Below are 20,470 nucleotides of genomic sequence, written 5' to 3'. Positions count from 1 at the left end.
CATTATATTGTAAGTAGGTAAAATAAAGCCAGTTTAGCTCTGTTTTTAATTATTAATCATACATCTTGTTTGAGGCTTGGATTGTATGAAATTTAGTTTTTTACAGAAGAACTAGTTGTGTTAATTTCTTAATTTTCAACCTTTAAAAAAAATTCTTTTTCATAGAAAAATGTTATCTTTGTTTCCTAATTAAATCATAGTATTTGGAAGTGTGCATTGGCTTTTTCTGTGGTTAAATCACTTGTTACATATTCCTAAATGCAGACTGCACTTAAAAAATTTGGAGCTGATCTTATGAGTGATACTTGTTTATAACCGTCTATGTATTGAATAATTTGGGTGGTTTGTGTACTTCTCTACCTTACTTTCACCTGACTTTGTTGTTTGTAAGAAGCTTGCCCATATAAACATAGTTTAAGTCCTGGCAATCTTAGTACTGTAGTATTTTGTCTTCTACATCTTTTTGGCTTTAGGAGAAAAATGCCCCTCATTAAAACATGGAAAATTTATGATTATGCCCATAAAAGCAAATATAAGCCTGTAAGTTTGTCTTAATAAAATGTAGGATGTGAACAATTTAATATTGAATAATATAAATTAATTTTGTGTATTTTCTTTCCAAAGATATTACATATAAAATTGAATAAAGTACTCCAATAATTTTTTTTTCTATGTCTTTGTTTTTATTTTTTGCCTATCTTATTTCTTTTTGTTCAAGGCCGTTCTTGCCTTAGCTGCATCCTGGACCTCAAGACAAGTAGGAGAACGAACGTTGACTGGTACGGTAATAGACAGTGGAGACGGTGTCACTCATGTCATTCCTGTGGTAAGGATATTTTAAAATTACTGAACAGGGCATCAGATAACACATCTGGCAAAGTTAAGTTTTATGAATTAATAACACTTTTTAAGAATTTTAGAGATAACACTGTAAAAGTTTGCTGTAATTTGGCCATTGGTTTAGCTATAGGTGTATTTTGTTCAAATTATTATTAAAATATTATAAATATATTCCAAAATGTTTCGTCTGCTATAGGTTTGCACTGCAGTTACAAGATAATTAGAAAATTATTTGAAATAGTTTCTAATTCATAATGAGGAAATCATGAATTTCAGTATCTGAAATGGGATTGTATTATTCCTTTCTTTTCTTAAGCATGGAATTCTGTTTTGCAGTTTGGATGTGTCTGTGTTAGCCAGTTGATAGTCTCTCTTATCCTTATTTAACAGATTTCAGACTGGTACATAGGTTAACTAAATAGCAGTTAGTTTTAAGCACGTCTGTTAATGACTTTTGGGGAATTATTTTTTTGAATAAAAAACTCCAGTTATGATTGCGCTTTATAGTTTATTTAGTGAAAGCATGTTAAGAAAAATGCATCAGATTGGATTGTTGTCAGAGATAGCATTTTTCTGCCAAGGCCTATGTGTTTCCAATTCTTAATGATAAATTAGGTTTTTGATTATGCCTAGTAGATTCAAAATGACTACTCAAATTCATACTAATCATTATTAGACGGGTATATATAGAAAGATTTATTTTGTAAAATAATTTTTATATTATACTGAATATCATGTAAGGAATTAAATTATTTTCAACTTTTATTTCTTCATTATTCTCATGCCTAGTTTTACTGCGTCAAGCAACCTCTGTTGAGGATTACATCCTCGGAGTGACTATGTTTGGATTAGATGTCATAGTCCACCCTCCTGATGTCATAATAGTTTTAGTAATAATTGCCTTTTTTTACATAACAGCTTTCTTGAGATATAATTTATACGCCATACTATTCATCTATTTAGAGTGTACAGTTCAGTGATTTTTTTTTGTATATTCAGAGTACATCCATTACCACAGTTAATTTTAGAACATTTTTATCATTCTGAAAAGAAACCCTGTATCCGTTAGCAGTCACTCTCCCCCTAATAACTTTAGCCCATGGCAACCATTAATCTACTTTCCATCTGTATGAATTTGCCTGTTCTGGATATTTCATATAACTGTAATCATGCACTATGTAGTCTTTTGTGGCTAGCATGTTTTACTTAGCCTGTCATTTTCAAGGTACATCCATATAGGATGTATTGTACTTCATTTCCTATTATTGCCAAATAATATTTCATTGTATGGATATAACACATTTTATTTAGCCATTGGAGGATATTTTAATATCTTAGCAATTAAGATGTATCCAGCGTTTGATGGCTTTTTATAGTTTAGTTGTCAGCATATTTTTCTTAGTGGTACATAAAGATTCTTAAAATTTTCATTTAAAATTCTCTTTCAAACCTCAAAATTTATGATGTAGATTCTATTATCCTTTGAGGACCTCAGTTTACTCGTTATAAAATGCAAATAAGTGAGTTGCCTAAGATCACCAAATAATAGGTTGTGGGGCTAGAATTTGAACTGGTTCTCTCTGATGTCAACCTTTTCTTAACGTCTACACAACTAAGCAGTAATTTCAGTATCTTGAGAATTAATATTAGCATAGATAATTTGCAAATAGAAATTAACATAAAAAAGAAAAAATGAATTTTAGTAAGGATATTAAGAATTGGGTATTCCTGTTCCTTTTTTTCTTTGCCTGCTTCCTTTTAGGGAATCAATGGAATATTTTTGTAATTCCATTTTCTCTTCTTTCTTGACCTATTAGCTGTACTGTACTTTGTTGTTATCATTTGTTTGTTTTTTGTTGATGGTGGTTCTAAGGTTTATAGTAAACATCTTTAATGTATCACAGTCTACAAATAACATTTTACTATTTCATAAATAAGGACTGTACAACAGTATATTTCCCCTCTAGTCTGTACTATCATTGTCACTCATTTTACTTCTCTATGTTAGAAACTCAATAGTACATTACTAATTTGTTTTGTTGTGATAGTTTTTTTTTTAAAGATTGGCATGTAAGCTGACAACTGTTTCCAAACTTTTTTTTTTTCCTGCTTTTTCTTCCCAAATCCCCCCAGTACATAGTTGTATATTTTAGTTGTGGGTCCTTCTAGTTGTGGCATGTGGGATGCCACCTCAGCATGGCTTGATGAGCGGTGTCATGTCCGTGCCCAGGATCCAAACCGGTGAAACCCTGGGCCGCCAAAGCAGAGCGCGCAAACTTAACCACTTGGCCATGGGGCTGGCCCAGTAATATATTAGTTTTGCTAGGGCAGCTGTAACGAAGTACCACAGACTGAGTGGCATAAACAATAGAAAATTAATTTTTTCACAGATAAGGAGGCTAATCTGAGATCTAGGTGTTGGCAGGGTTGGTTTTTTCTGAGGCCCCTTTCTTTGGCTTGTAGATGGCTCATTATTCTCCCTGTGTCTTCACATGGTCTTCCCCCTGTGTCTTATGTCCTAATCTCCTCTTTTACATTAGTCATATTGGATTAGGGCCCACTCTGATCACCTCATTTTAACTTAGTGACCCCTTTAAAGACCTTATTTCCAAATACAGTTACATTCTGAGGTATTGGGGGTTAGGACATCAACGTAGGAATTTTGAGAGGGGAGGGGCACAACTCAGCCCATAACATGTAGTCATCTTTAAAAGAGATTTTGAAAAAGAGATAAAGTTCTTTTATAGTTACTCACATACCATTTCCAGTGCTCTTTATTCCTTTGTATAGGTCCAGATTTCTATCTGGCATTTTTTTTTCTCCTAAATTACGCCTTTTAACATTTATTAGAGTGCTGGTCAGCTGGTGAATTCTTTCAACTTACGTAGATCTTTTGAAAAAGCCTTTATTTTGTCTTCATTTTTTAAAGATATTTTTGCTTGGTATAGAATTTTATACCAAGTATAAAATATTTTTTCTTTCAGTATTTTAAAGATGTTACTCTACCGTCTTCTGGCTTACCTTGTTTCTGAAAATGTCTGCTGTCATTCCTGTGTTTGTTCCTTTGAATATAATATTTCCTATTTATCTGGCTGTCTTCAGGATTTTCTCTATATATTCCTGGTTCATTAGTTTTCAGCAGTTTGATTGTGATGTATCTAAATGTGGTTTTCTTTATTTCTTCTCTTTGGGGTTTATGGAGTTTCTTATATCTCTGGATTTGTAGTTTTCATCATATCTAAAAAGTTTTTGTCCATTATTCACACAACTTTTCTCTCTCTCCTTTCCCTCTTCATCTTTGGGGAATCCAGTTACATGTATATTAGGCTGCTTGAAGTTGTCTCATAGTTCACTGATGCTGTGTTCATTTTTTCTTAATCTTTTTTCTCTATCAATTTGGATAGTTTTTATTTCTTTGTCTTCAAGTTTACAATTTTTTCTTTATTGTCTAATCTACTGTAGTCGCATTTAATGTATTTTTTATTTCAGATATTTTTCTTCTTAGAAGTTCTGTTTGGGTCTTTTTATATCTTCCATTTCTCTCTTCCTCATATTTCCATTGATCTTCTTGATCATATGGAGTATATAGTAGCTATTTCAATGTCCTTGTCTGCAAATTCTATCATCTTTGGCATATGTTTCTTTCTCTATTGATTGACTTTTCTCCTGGGCAAGTGTTGTATTTTTCTGCTCCCTTGCATGCTTATAATTTTTGACTGGGTACTATATGTTCACGTTGTAATGTCCTGGATTTTTGGACTCCTTTAAATATTTTAAGCTTTTTTCTGGGACATAGTTAAGTGACTAGGAATCAGTTTGATCCTTTCAGGGGCTCCTTTTAAGCATTACTAAGCAAGTCCAGAACAACCTTTTCTCTAAGCCGACTTTGTTCCCACTGTTGAGGCAGTACTCTTCTGAGGACTCGATGTCATGTGTTTGAGGTCTTACAACTCTGGCTAATGGGAATGTAAGGTGTTCCCAGTTATGTGTGAGCTTTGGAGCTGGTTCTGCCTACTCTTTTCCAGAGGTTCTTTCTCTGTTCTTGATGTTTTCCTCACATGAATGTCATGATTACTAGACAGCTAAGGTGTTACTCTCTTCAGATCTCCAGAGCTCTCTGTCTGTGCAACTCCTTCCACTTTAGTAGTCTTAGTTGCAAACTGTAGCCACCTTGACCGTCCTGAAATCTAAATCCTGTAGCCTCAACTTAGTGAGACCACCAGATTCTGTTTGGGTTCTCCCTCCGATTATTGCTGCCTGGTAGTGAGATGGGATGTTTGTAGCACTCACCTTACTTGTTCCCTTCTCTTTGGGATCACTGTCCTACTCAGCCTGTTGTCTACTGTCTGAAAACCTTTATTTCATATAATTTGTCCTGTTCTCTCTTTGAGGTGAGAGGATAAATCCAATCCTTAATATTGTCTCATGACCTGATGAGACTATCCCTAATATTTTTTGTTAATGAAATTTAATTGTGCTACATTACTTTACTCATATCAGTAAATTTATGAATTCTTTCTTTAGAATTTAATTATTTGGCATTATGATGGTGCTTGGAATGCCTTTGGCTTGTGAAATAGATACCTACTTTATTAGGTAAAATGATAGCTAGTTTGTGCATTAATGATCAAATTTCCTACAATACAGTCTAAATTTTTTAGTGAAATTATAAAATATTTAAAAATAATATCTGAAGTCTCCTATCTAAAACATTTAAGATTTCTGAAATCTATTATTTCTATGTTGTTGAGTCATTTCAGTCTTGGTTATATACTCTTGTGAGTGGTAGAATAAATCTAAGTATGTGGTCGTTCTGGTTTATAATATCAGTACAGTATTATGAATTTTCTGATAAGTAAACTGCGAGGAATACAGTTGAGGAATAAAGACTAGAAGAATACTCCTGAGAAAAAGCAATACTAGAGAATGCAAAACACTAAACTGAGAAATTGATCTTTCTTAATTGTTAATTATTTAGCTTGTATTAATTTTCAAAGCATTGAAAGTAAATTTGACACTTCTTTTTTCCATCTAGGCTGAAGGGTATGTGATTGGTAGCTGTATTAAGCACATTCCAATCGCAGGACGAGATATAACGTACTTTATTCAGCAGTTGCTGAGAGATCGAGAAGTAGGAATCCCTCCAGAGCAATCCTTGGAAACTGCTAAGGCAGTAAAGGTAAAAGTAATGATGAGAATGTAGTTCATTTAGAAATTGAAATCAAATTTATAATATTAACGTGAAAAATTCTTAAGTGAAGAACAGTACTTAAAAAAAAACTTGGTAACCTGTTATGAAACATTACTCAATTATATTTGTGTTTTCTCTATATTACTTGTAAGGAAATTATTGGAGATTAACAATCCTTTGCCTGTTCTCTCCACATGTCACATTTATTTGAGAGAACTAACAGGTAACATTTATGTCAACTGACTTTAACATACATTTTTGTCATTATTCTCGAATTTTAGTGAAAATAAATAATTAGTTCACTTGAGAGTCCTCACATCTCAATTTCTTCACTGAATTCTTTATTTTAATACTAACAGTTTTCTTTCACAAAAATTTTTTTGATGTAGTTGATTCATTTGGCTATTAGAGATGACGGTTGGCTCAACTCTTATGGCAAATAGACGAAAAATGTGAAGGCTGTGTAAGGTAGTTTAATAATTTGTCTGCTTTATAAGTCTTTATTATGATTCCTACAAACTATCAAAACACTTAGCATTGCTTTTGAAATTTATCATTTGCCAACATACCTAAAAAATTTCAATGGGTTTCTCACGTATGTTTTGAATAAGTAAAAGCTAGATTGCCCTGGCAAAAGTAACTTCATTTATTTGCCTATCTTTGCATGATTATAGATTTTCCCTGGCTCTTCAAAGGTTAGGAATGAAAATGAATCTATTGCTTCCTAGAAAGTAAAGGAATTAATAAATGGCTGCCAGAGTCACCCCAAGTTTGTGGCATCAAAATTAAATACGTAAAAAATTAATATGAACACTATTGTTTCAACATCTTTGGGAAATCTGTAGAGTTTTAAAACGTAGCAGAAACTCCAAGGATTTAAATCTGTTCTTGAGAATACTGATACTGAGTCTAAATGTCTTTTAAGGATCAACATTTCCATCTTCCAAAGTTTGCATAAAGAAGACCTAATACAGCATAATCAGATTGTCCTTTGTTTTCCACTATTCTTTCACTTTGTCTTTTATCAGTTATAATTGCATGTCTCTGGGATATAATCCTTATTGTATAAAAATATGTGAAGTGTATGTTTTTCTTTAAAAAGCAATATGAGACTGGCCATCAGGAGTCCATAAATTGCACGTAGAATGTTGTAACCCATAGCATTTTAAACTGCATTTTTCATGGAAACTTTTACTTAGGGCATATAATCAAATATGCAACAGTTCAGCCTTGTAGGTGGTATAGTGAAAATTAATATTTTATATCTTCAGCCTTTTTTCATTTGTTCATTTACTTAGACCATAATCACTTTTGTTCTAAAAAGGTCATTAAAGATCTATAGTATTTTGTGTGGTTGTATCAACTATTTATTCTCCAGTTCTGTGTATATGTTATGCTCTCTCCTCTCTAGAATACAAGCTTCATTAATTACTGAAACAGTGTAAAATGTTGGATGACATTAATGAATGTTTTCATGAAATAACATTAAAATAATAGAAAACTCTCTTCATCAAATCTTGCTCTAGTGATATATGAAGCCAGAAGTTATGTGTAGGAGATGGTCTGTTTATTTGTAATGCACATATGATAATATCCTAACATAAAATTTTTTGCAGCTTAATTTCCTAATTTTATTTTCTGAAGATGTATTTTCATTTGATTCTAATTTACTGAAAATATGCCATCCTTTTTTACTTTTCCTAAAACAGGAGGGGAAAGTGACTTTTCTTTTTTTTCTAGGAGCGCTATAGTTATGTCTGCCCTGATTTAGTAAAAGAATTTAACAAGTATGATACAGATGGAACAAAGTGGATTAAACAGTATACTGGAATCAATGCTATCTCAAAGAAAGAATTTTCCATTGATGTTGGTTATGAGAGATTTTTGGGACCTGAAATCTTTTTTCATCCAGAGGTAAGTATTTTTAGATGAAATTGTTTTGAAATATTCAGCAGAAAATAACAGTCAGCTATAAAATATTCAAAGAGAATGAATCTCAGGAACTTTCTGTTTTATACTGTAGTGAGTCATATTTTTCAAGAAAAAGAATGCCACTGTTAAAACAGGCTAAACAGTTAATATTTTTCATAAATTTAGAAAATGAGACTTTTGCCTGTTTGTGGCTTACATAGGATCATGGAAAGAGAGGAGCTTTTAAAATTTATGATCATTTAAATAAAATATTTTGGGAAAGGTTCTAGAAAGTCATCCTCCCCCCGCCTTGTGTAAAATGATGATTATGCAAAGAACCTTCAGTTGACTACTGTCATAACAAAATATTAAACTATTAGCAAAATAGCCTTCTGTCTCCATGAAATGTTAACAATATACAGGCTGTATTAAATTAATGAAATATGTGCTTTTAATAATGAAAAATTCTTCTAGTAACTTAGTATAAGAAATTTGACTTAATGAACTTATTAAATGCGTATGCTATTTAGCATCAAGAGCAATTATTTTTTAATATTGTGTTTTTACTCTGCAAATAGTGAATATAGTTTTCATTGTCTCAGTTTAAGCATTGACTATTCAAGGTGAAAAATTATATTAGTTTGCTCTTATCGAGCTCAAACAATAAGAGATGAGTATGTAAACAGGTAGAGTTGCTCTAATGAATGCATGTATTTGGTGAGGGCATAACAACAAGGAGCGTCTAAGTCTGCTTAGGAGAACCAGGGAGACTCCTTAGAAGATATAACAGTTGAACTGAGACTTAAAGGATGAATGTGTTTTCCTCAGGCTGTTATGTTAGGGGAATATATATATCTGGCAGAGGAGATAAGCTTGGTAGAGGTCTGTGATATGAAAGAGCTAGATAATAAAAGTATAAAGAAAGGGAGTGGTAGTTAGATGGATCCCCAGGTGGGGGTGTTCGTGGGCTGGATCATGAGGGACTAATATGCTGTGCAGAGGAGTTTGCTGGATTCTGTACTTGGGCAGAAATCTTCAGCATGGAAGTGGCATAGATTTATGTATGGTATTAGAAAGGCCACTGTGGCTGCACTAAGTTGGATAGAATGGAACAGAGGTGTGAATTGTGTTGGAAACAAGTGAGTTTATTGCAGTTTTCCAGAGGAAGGATAAATAATGTCAGTAGGTCAATGAGAATGAGAAAGGAGCTGAGAGAAAAAGACTAAAATCAACATGACTTACTGATTGCTTAGATGTGAGGGGAGTAAGAATATGAAGAATCTGTAATGATTTCCAGGTTTGTAGCTTGAGTAGCTAGATGTGCCATCCACTGAAATTAATACTGAAGGGGAAGAATAGATGGGATAGAAACAAGAGATGAGTTGATTATGCATCTTTAAAAAGGTTCAGAAATGAACACTTGGGTTCAAAGGGTTGTGAACTGAGGTGTGTATCCTGGAGTGAGAATAAATGTGAAGTCGTCCGCATATATGGGGCAAAGGAAGAGATTGGCTAGGGAGAGGAGGTGGAGTGGGAAGAAGGGGAAGAATGGAGCCCCAGTGAACAGTGCGTTTTATGGACATGAAGAGTAAGAGAAACCTGCAAAGAATACTGAACACGGAAAGGGAGAAGGCAAGCCAGGGGACTGTGGTCTTAACGTTGAGAAAAGCGAATGTTTCAGGGAGAGGTTAAATAGTGCCAGGTGCTGCAGTGAGGTAATAGAGGAAACTCGAGAGGTACTCATGGGTTTTTAGCATGCAGAGTATTGGTGGTCCTAGGGGAGCATTTCAATGGAATGGTGTGATAGAGGCAGTTTGTTGAATCAGTGAAGGTTTGGGAATTGACAGTGTGGACATCCTGTGAGGTGGCTCTGAAAGAAAAACATAGTGGCTACTGGAAACTGGTAAGAAGTCAACTGCAAGAATAATGCTGAGGTAGGTTTTATTTTTAAGAGAGGTTACTCCAGTGACAGAGGTAAGGAGTTAAGTACGGGTACAGGAAAATGTGGGAAAAAGCTGGGAACGGCAGAGTGGCAGCCAGGTAGTTCAGGAAATTCATCATCATAGTTCATAGTTTTAATTTTTTCATGAAGTAGCATCAAGCTGTTGTGTTGGGGGAAGGGATTGGATGTAAGGTTGAGGGCTGGGAGAGAATAGTGACTTTTATAATCCCTGGAGAGTAGAATTGAATGGGTGACTAGGGAATGCATATTAATAGTAGTGGGGCACCACTGAAGTAGATAGCCAAAACTTTTAGTCATACAATATTATATTTTCCCCCAGGTAGTTCTGGGAAAGGAGCAAAGGATTTTGACAAGGCAGAGGTTAAAGTGTTGCAGAATAGAGAAGAGAGGGAATCCGGAAGGCTGAGTTACTTAGAGATAGCGGGGGATGCAGGCAGGTATTGGCGATCATGGTGAATTGGCATATGGTCATAAATTGGGAATATGCACCAGAAGGATAAAGCATTGTGCAGGTAAGTGTATGGGAGATTTTAAGATTTTAGACAGCACATTTTCTTTGCAATTTTTAAAATAAAACTTAATTAAAAGGATATATGCACATAGTTTTGGAAGTCAGATAACACTAATAGGCTTAAAACAAAAACCGCAGCTCCTCACCTCCTGCTCCCACTCCCTCACCCTTTTGTGTTCTGCAGAGCAATCACTAGCTCTTACTTAGCCATTACTCTTCGTGATTGCCTCCAGATTTCCAAATACTGTGCTTGTTCTGCTGCTGCTTGATATATCAATGTACATAGTTTGTCTACTAACCTCCTTTTAGGGTAGTTGATTGTTTTTCCAGACCTTCTTTTCCCTCAGCCTGTCCATATGTTATGTTATACTTACTGGCTAAATCAATAGTATTATATAGTATTTATAGCATTATACCTGTGAATGTTGTTCACTTTTGATGCAGTAGTGTAATGTGATTAGTTTTTCTCTAAAAACTTATCTTTTTCCTATATTTTTGTTTTGTTTCTTCATTTGTGTCATTTTGTTCATTTATTCTTCCTTTCATTTATTCATGGGGGTTTTAATTAATTGCCTGGTTATACAAGGTATGGAAGGGAACCTGGGGGTCTCACTTATTCCATGTAGAGAATTTTAATGATTTCTTTTTTTAAAGTCTTGTTTTGCCTTTCTTTGTGTGGTTTCTTTTATGTTCAGTTTCTTGGAGTTTTGAAGGTTCTACAGGGTGAATTCACTTACCAGTATGCCCCTCTGGAAGTACTTAAGATGTAACATTCCTTTTTTGTCCTGCAAACAGCATTGAAATATTTTATTCATTATTTCCTTGCCGCCTCTTTTTGTCCTTTGGCATTTACCTTTCCTTTTACTTTCCTCTGTCATTTCAGTGGGTATTCAAGAGGATGGAGAGAGAGAGAAGCAACCTCATGTAGCTAGAAGTCAGGGCAGATTTTCTTATGGGGCCATGTATATGTGAGTGGCTTAAGTAGAAGTGGATTAAAGGTCACTCAAGTTAAGGAACCATCAGTTGTTTTGAAGTTGAAATGTTAGAGATGTTAAAACCCCAAGTTAAGGACAGGAATTAAGGTATTATAGAAGATCCTGAACCCAAATCCTAGATGAATAGGATCATTACCACAAGATAGATAATAGTATGGAAGATAGGAGATATCTTGGATTTTAAAGGAGGAAGCATGAGTAGAATATTCCTTTTTTTTAAGATTGGCACCTGAGCTAACAACTGTTGCCAGTCTTTTTTTTTTTTTCCCCTGCTTTTTTCTCCCCAAAGCTCCCCAGTACATAGTTGTATATTTTAGTTGTGGGTCGTAGTTGTGGCATGTGGGACCTCCTCAGCATGGCCTGATGAGCAGTGCCATGTTGGCGCCTAGCATCTGAACTGCCAAAACCATGGGCCACTGAAGCAGAGGGCATGAACTTAACCACTTGACCACAGGGCCGGCCCCAAGTAGAATATTCTTTACAGATGTCCTTACCTAATGCCTTGACTGTTTTAAAAACCCTGAAACATTATATGGATTTTGTGTTTTGAGTGTCACCTTATTTGGAAACAGTTTATTTTGACTATGGAATGAGTATTCAGCTCATTTTTGTTATTCGCAGTAGATGTTCTATAAAGTTACTTTGAACACTGAGTTAGCAACTACTGACCCATTTTTCCTAGGGGAAATACAGGGTTAGGTTCCTGTCAGCCTTGGGTAACAACATTTTTGTCAACCTTTGGATAGATAACCTTGTTTTGTGTGTGTTTCTGTTTAAAGACACGTTATTTGATTTATATTGTCGATTGATTAGCATTGGACTTGTGGCCAACAGCACTATAACTCATGCCTGAATGAAGCTTATAACACATACATTTTCTCTGTCAGGCACATCACAGCTGTCTTGTGTTTAGGAACAGTAGACAACACTTCAGCTTGGGTGCATTTAAAGCAGCAAAATCACCCACAAAATGAAAACTGGCACTAAATAAATTGTCACAAGGACATATATAGTGTGAAATCTGAAACGAGAAGGCAGAGCGTTGCCTTGTTTGACCTTGGCTGTGAATGTGCAAGTCAGTCAACTCAAACTTTCGCAGCTCTGCACATGCACATACCCATGAATGACTGAAAACACTACTAGTGTTGAGTTTGGGCTTACAAAAAAATTTTAGCGAGTAGGCAAATTTGCAAATACCAAATCCGTGAATAAGGAGAATTGACTGTACAACATTTTATCTATTTTGTACTCTATTGATGGACTTATGGGTTGTTTTTGCTCCTATAAACAAAGTTTTTATGTAACAGCACACGTATATGGGAGTTCCTTTGGGGTTCTAAGAAGTGGAGTTAATAGTGTGTACATTTTAGATTTTATTAGATGTTGCCAAGTTGTTCTCCAAAATGGTTACAGCAGTGTATCTTCTTATCAGCAGTATGAAGAATTGCAATTTACCCAGATTTTTGCCAGCTCATGGTATATGTGGCCTTACATTTTTGCTATTCTGATGGTTATAAAATGGTATATATCATCATTTTAATTTCTTCTGAAATCACTGATTTCAACGTCTTCAGTTTGAATCAGAGACCAGAATTTATGGTTTCTAAAAGTCCTTTGTTTTTGAATTGAAAACTTTTTCAATTTTTTATTGTGATTTTAACTCAGTAGTGATCTAATCTCTGTCATATATCCAACTTTACTTTTCAGTTTGCTAATCCGGACTTTACTCAACCTATCTCAGAAGTTGTAGATGAAGTAATTCAGAATTGTCCTATTGACGTCAGGCGTCCTCTCTACAAGGTCAGTTTTTACAGCAAAATTGTTATTCAAGGTCATACTTTAAAAAAACTTTATTTTCTTCCTATCGTTAAATATTAAATTTAAAAACACCTCTCTTCAAAAGGATATAATAGAATTTTAGTACCGTTTCCTGTATCTTTAGAATTTTTCTTCTTTCTCTTTAAATAAATATGATTATTTATTTGTTTTTCTCCTCTAATATAGAATATTGTCCTGTCTGGAGGTTCAACCATGTTCAGGGACTTTGGACGTCGCTTGCAAAGAGATTTGAAAAGAACTGTAGATGCCAGGCTGAAATTAAGTGAGGAATTGAGTGGTGGTAGATTAAAGGTTGGTTTTCTCAATTATTGGTGGGAAGGTTGAGGGTGCCTTGATTATTGTAATAGAGATGGGAAATGTCTGCCAACTTTTGCTCTTGTTTAGGAAGAAAAGAGGAACCTATTAGATATGCTCATGGAAAGTGGTTAATGTTATAAATTTATGTCCACGATATTCTTGATCATTTGATTCCTCTTGGATATTACCTCTATTTCTGGAAAATATCCTTAGTTATAGCTGTGAGAAAGATTTTTTTGGTATTTCTCTATACAGATAACTTATATATAGTAGATTCCTTTCATATTCCAGGGATAATATTCCTTATGGATCCATAAAATTTTAAATACTGTAGAAGGGACAATAAAGTAGAGTTGAGTGAGAGATGCTGATGTTGGGTGGTCAAGCCTGCCTTCGCAGACTGACTAGCTTCCCATGTAGCAGCCTCATAGTTGCAATCAAATTGGTGGTTCAGCAAAATAACCTTTCTGTTATGTCCTGGACTTTTGGGCTTGCTATCAAAAAATCAAAATTAATTTTAAATTCTCAGATGTCTGCTTTATTTTTATGAGGCAAATTTTCAATAAATTTTATGTTTTATCCTTGTTAAATGTAGAATATTGAAACAAAACATTCATCCAGAGGATATATTGCTAAATAAAACACATTTTATTCAACTTGGAAAATTACCAAGAATGAGGGCTCCATCAGAGACTACCACAGTCATTCAAAATTACTTAAAAGTAAAATACAACACTCTAGGATTTGCTGCTTGTTGAAATATTACATGACAGCTGACTGTTTTCAGCTCTTAAATTTTGATTGTCTTAAACCTATCCCATAGAGTACAGTAAAAAATATGTTTAAGTAGTTGTTTAGTTTGTAATGACTCATTACAGATTCATGAAATGAAAAAAGAAATGCTGTTTTTGAGTATAGTGTTTCAATAAAGTAAAAATGTTTAACATACTTTTAAGCTTCTTGTACATTTCTAAATAAGAAATGAGGGGTTTTTTTCCCCAGTGATGTCAGCATTGTACTGACATAACTAACTATATACAAAAAACCCTGTATGCTAGAGGGCTCTGCTTCCTTCCCTTTTATTTTATTTGATAAGTCGTTTTTATAAATCTTTGTAACATCTTAATATATCTGTATCTAAATCTGGCTTTATTCTCTTTCAATTTGTAATTTTTAATTGCAACCAAATAGCTTTTTCTAACAACAAAAAAAGCCATATCTTTTTATGACATGCAAGTTTTAAACTTTTTGTTTTGAAATAATTTCATACTCACAGAAAGGTTGGAAAACCTCATAGAAGGAATTCCTGTATATCGTTCATAATTCCTAGATTCCCCAAATATTAGCATTGTATCATATTTGCTTTATTATTCTGTTTCTATAAATATATGTATATACACAAATGTACACACATACCTACACGTGCAAAAACTGTTTTTTTCTGAACTATTTAAGAGTGAGTTGCAAATGTGATGGCCCATTACCCCTGAAAGTTTTATTGTGTCTTTCCTGAAAACAGGACATTAAAATAATCAAAATCACAAAATTAACCTTGATACAGTATATTATCTAGTTATAGACCTGATTCAAATGTCACCAGTTCTCCCATTATTGTCCCTTATAGCAAAAGGAAAGAAAATACGTATTGTTTCTGGTCTAGGATCCAATCCAAGATGACATGTTTAAATTAGTTATCATGTCCCTTCAGTCTGGATCAAGTAATCAGTCTTTTTTGTCTTTTATAACCTTAACAGTTTTTGAAGATTACAGTCCATTTATTTTGCAGAATGTTTCTCAATTTGTGGTTGTCTGGTGTTTCCTCGTGATTAGGTTCAGATTACGCACTTTTGGCAGTAATAGGACAAAAGTGATGTTGTATCTCCTTTTTAGTACGTTGTATCACTAGACAGATGACATGATTTGTCCCATATGTTAACTCTGATTATTTGGTTAAAGTTGTGTCTGCCAGGTTTCTCTACTGTAAAAGTTCTTTTTTCCTTTATATTTAATAAAATTCATATGGGGAGATACTTTCAGACTACCTAACTATCCTGTTTCTCATCAAACTTTCAACCACTGGTTTTAATATCCATTTTTCTTTCCTAAAATAGTTATTACTGTGGTAGTTGCCAAATGGTATTTTGCAAATCCCATCATTTCGTCTACGTTTTTTCTTTTCAATTTACTATAAGAATTTTCCCTTCTCTATTCTTTCATTCATTCAGTAATATCTGTATGAACTCCAGATTTCTCATTTATTCTATAGGCTATATCATTAATATCATTGCAGTATGGTATCAGTTTATCATTAATACTATTAATTTCGTTAATTTTGATGCCCAGATTGTCTCAGATTTGGCCAGTGGGAGCCATTCATGGTGGTTTTTATGTCCTTTTGATGTGGCCCCATTATTTTTGAAGCACTTCCTTACTTTCTGGCACAGCAAGATGTTCTAGGCTCATCTTGCACTTTCTCTTCTCCAGTCTTGGAATCAGCAATTTGTCTTTCATGGCACCTTGTTGCTTTTAGTGGAGAATTCTATTAAGTTTAGACACTAGGTATATTCCTTGCTACTGGGTAGTCACTGCTTCTAGGCCTTCTTGGTGCACGCACACACACACATCTATGTCTAGTTCTCAATATAAATTAAAAACCATGAATTCATACTGACACTGCCAGTTCCAGAAGGTTTATTCTAGCCTTGTACCTTTCCATATTTATAATGACAGTGAGAAACCTCTGACAATGAGAAACCTGGCTTCCGTTATCTGCAATTGTGTTTGCTCAATCCTGGAATATGGATATAGTAGTTTCAGGATTGTTAATCCATACACTGTGAGAAATAAACCTATGAAGTACAGTTCAGTATTTGCTTAGTTTTTGTCTTAAGCCTGAGGGCATAGTCATAATGCTGTGTTCACAGGTTACTTGGCTTACTCCCTTCCCCTGCTTCAGTGTGGTTATACTTTTTAAAAAAAATAAAATTAGCTTAATTTGTTTCTGTTGTATTCTGTTTTGTCCTATGCACCTCTTGCATCTTTTAAATTAAATTTTTATTTATTTATGTTTGAGTATGTGAAATATTACATATTTATGTGTGTACATTTAAGATTAAAAGATACAGAAACTGTTATTTGAATTTACTGTTGAACTGATCTTACCATGTCTTTTTAGCCAAAACCTATTGATGTACAAGTCATTACCCACCACATGCAGCGATATGCAGTTTGGTTTGGAGGATCGATGCTGGCTTCCACGGTGAGTCAGATGAAGCTTACTTTTAAAATTTGGGGTTTTTTTTAGATAGAAGAATCTATCAGTACTTATACAGTTTAGAAGAACAAGGGGAATTTCTTTAAATTTTATTTAAATATTGCATGGGAAAATTTTAAAATTAGATACATATGTACATAGTATTTTAAAAAGTGGAAGTCATTTGGATTTAATGTTCGTATTTTTCTTTGCTTGCTAGACATTGTTTTAGAGTGAGCATTTAGAGCTTTCAAATTTACCTGTAGGGAAAATTGTTTTAACCCTGTGGTAATGCAGATATCAGAAGGTCATTGGTTTTTTGTGTAAATATTTAAAAGCATTAAGGTAATAGTTATGTTTCATTGCACAGGAAGTATAATGTTGTAAACTGAGTAAAGGGAGTTGTTCTAAGCCCTCTTCCCAAACCAAAACATCTTAAAGCCCCTTTAAAAGATAGCATAATGTCATTAGCCTAGTGAATGTTGCTGCTTCATCCTGTAGTCCACAGAATATTGAATAAAATGAAGGAACTTTTATCTGAATTATTGAAAACTATACAAACCTGGATTTAAAACCATTTAAAAATAAGAGCTAGAAGTTACTTTCTTCCTTAATTTTAGTCGTCTTCCGTTGTGCCATATAACTTAGTTGAGTTTGTAACTTTGCCCTTTGAGAAATGAGAAGAGAGGGCATGAAATAGTCTGTCTATCCCAGAACTTGAGTGAGGAAAGCAAGTTGATCTAGAAGTTTCTGTAGCATGACTAAGTGTAGTTTATCTTTACATTAGATTAATGCTGCTTCTTAAAGATGATTGATTTGATATATGATGTGGGAAAGCCTCAGCAGAATAGTCTGGGCATTTGAGAATCAATCTTCCACTCCTCAAAATTTCAAAATCCTAGGAGAAACATGTTGAGGAGGGGGATGAAGGGGCGTGAGTTAAATGCTCTTTTTCAGTTCTGATACAGATTTTTAGCTGACTTTAAGTCATGGTTGCTAGAATCTCAAACTTCATTTAAGTACCCTGGATGGACTAATAAAAAACATTTTAGGTTTAACAAATTTATTTTAAAGCATATCAAAAAGTGCTCGATTTTTGACCTTTATAAAAATACATGTTTTTTATTTTCAGCCTGAGTTCTACCAAGTATGCCACACCAAAAAGGATTATGAAGAAATTGGACCTAGCATTTGTCGTCACAATCCAGTGTTTGGAGTCATGTCGTAAAATTGACTCATAGTTACGGGGGTTAGGGAGGCGGGAAAGAAATAATCTTTCTGATTACCTGTTTTGTCTGGATGGCTGGTTTTGAAGTTTTAAGCCTGACTTGAAATAAGAAGACCAAACGTAATTATACAGGAATATTTTAATAAATATATCAACATGGGAATGTAGAGGAGAGCCAAAATGATTGTTTTTTTTTTTAGATTAAATATTTGAATCTTATGTGTAACAAAAAGAAGTGGGTTTTAGTTCTTTCTGTGCCCTGATATTTTGTATATTATTGAATTATCCAAGATTTGATGGGATTTATCGGTATGTAGATAGCTCTATAATGCTTGAATTGTACACTTCTAAGTGGGCAATGCAAGAGCTTGTTTATATTTCATACTTTTTATACTTTGAGGAAAAAAAGTCAAAGAAAAACTAGTATTTGAGGGAAAAAAGTGACCAAGTAAAGGATAAATTAAAAAAATAGCCTCATGAGACTTGGCATACACACACACTCATGGGATTCCAGTTATTACGAGTTGCTTTTATCCCCCGTACCCCCACAATGATTTTCTTTGCAAGTGCTTTTGGAACTAAGAAGCTAGTATCTTGGATTAACTGATGCCTGCTTAGTGCTTTCTGATTACTCGCATTCTGTTTCTTGCTTTAAAGGAAAAGTAAAGACAAGACTGTTGGATCAGTATTGCAGTTCTGTAGTGTCATTTCTTATTAAAAACGAATAATTTGATTACCAAAATTGGTATGTTTAAAGCCTAACACCATTCTAATAAAGGCACAAATTTCTTTTTAAGACTTGTTTCAAGCTCTTTAATCTCTTTATAAGTTAACTAATAAATCTATTTTCTTCAAACTTCTGCAATAGTTCTTTAAAATCACAACAGTTGGTTAGCAAGCTGACTTTTTTATGTGCTCTAAACAAATAATTGTGAACTTTTAATATGTTGAGTGCTTTCATTTTGATAACTGGATCTCCAATTGATATTTTCATTTGTATAACTCATTTGCAGTCTGGAAATTTTTTTAGTGCCAGTCCCTGACATATCATGGAAAGTTAATTTTCTTTGCATTTTAAAATATCTGGATCATGAAGAAAACGTGATGAAAATAAATTAAAACTGAATTACCTTTTCTAATGTTTTTTTTTTTGGAAGCAGTGTCATGTGTTTATGTATTTTATATGATTTCTGTTTCTATTGGAAAAGAAGGATTCATTGGAATCTGTATAATGTGTATGGTAGAAAATTTCTTGTGAACTGGAAATGTTACCAGTTTATAGAAGACTAAAATGGGGAATAATTTGGGCTTTTCAGAACTTAAACAGTAATACCAGTGAACACTTGAACTTCCTTATCCATGAAAATAACACATAGGAGTAGTATACCTCTATCTAAAAGTTAAAGAACAATTAAAGTGTTTTTGTTGTTTGTTTTTAATGTAAAGATAGAATTGGGGACTAAACTTTAGTTTTTATTTAGAGTGCATCTGGATATTGAAAATTATATGAATCATTTATGTGAATCTTAATTCTTTGCGGGAATAAAGAACAAACTATATGCCCTGTGGTGGTAGTAGTATCAGTATCAAAGATGTTTTTTTACTTGAAAAAGTATTTCATGAACATTGTAAAGAAACTATTCAAACAGTACCAAAGAATAGATGGTGAAACTAGGTTTCTTTCTCAACCTAGCCTGTCTCATTTTCTCTTCATTACACTGTTAGAAGTGTCTTTTGTGTCCTTGTAATTATCTCTGAATATGGAAATGACTATACCTCCTTATTTTACACAAGTAAGAGATTACTCTATATACTCTTTTGCACTTTGCTTTTTCAAAGATCTTTTGATATAGAGCTAAATTGATAAACGTTTAAAGATTTCATCCTCCAGGCCCAATAAAGTGTTATTAGCATTGTTGTAAATACATCTGTTCCATCTAGGATGGTTGAATAGTAAACAAGCTCAAAAGACGTGTTTACAAAGCTGCAGATTACAATCTCATATGTACTTATATGAAGATCTTCTTTTTTTGGAAGATTTTATTTTTTTTCCTTTTTCTCCCCAAAGCCCCCCAGTACATAGTTGTATATTCTTCGTTGTGGGTCCTTCTAGTTGTGGCATGTGGGACGCTGCCTCAGCGTGGTTTGATGAGCAGTGCCATGTTCTGCGCCCAGGATTCGAACTAACAAAACACTGGGCCGCCTGCAGTGGAGCGCGCGAACTTAACCACTCGGCCATGGGGCCAGCCCCTATATGAAGATATTCTTAACTGTTTGATATGAAAGTGTGAAGGTCAAGGATTCTCTTTTAAGCTCATGTTCATTTGGGGAAGCAAGAAGACTCCAACCTTTTCTGTAGGTTTTCTGATACCTCTTTTGCTCTGCTTTTTATGGGAGTGAGCTATAATATGATAGAAACAGTCCTCTTATTTGTGTACATCT

General features: G+C 33.9%; 1 protein-coding gene across 1 annotated transcript in view; it reads left to right on the top strand.

Moving 5' to 3' along the window:
• ACTR3 (actin related protein 3) overlaps window positions 1–19,162 on the top strand; it is a 55,931-nt gene extending 36,769 nt beyond the window's left edge. Inside the window, exons 6-12 of the mRNA XM_023622805.2 lie at window positions 719–826; window positions 5,876–6,019; window positions 7,772–7,945; window positions 13,119–13,211; window positions 13,416–13,541; window positions 16,723–16,806; window positions 17,933–19,162. Of these exons, the coding sequence (XP_023478573.1) occupies window positions 719–826; window positions 5,876–6,019; window positions 7,772–7,945; window positions 13,119–13,211; window positions 13,416–13,541; window positions 16,723–16,806; window positions 17,933–18,028 (825 nt within the window). The 3' untranslated portion in view covers window positions 18,029–19,162. The remainder of the gene's footprint in view (window positions 1–718; window positions 827–5,875; window positions 6,020–7,771; window positions 7,946–13,118; window positions 13,212–13,415; window positions 13,542–16,722; window positions 16,807–17,932) is intronic.
• Window positions 19,163–20,470: the final 1,308 nt, after the last annotated feature.

The sequence above is a fragment of the Equus caballus genome, chromosome 18 (genome assembly GCF_041296265.1).
Source record: "Equus caballus isolate H_3958 breed thoroughbred chromosome 18, TB-T2T, whole genome shotgun sequence".
In the NCBI taxonomy this organism is placed as follows: Eukaryota; Metazoa; Chordata; class Mammalia; order Perissodactyla; family Equidae; genus Equus; species Equus caballus.
Note: the sequence above shows the minus strand (reverse complement) of the source record. Positions and strands in the feature narration are given on the sequence as shown.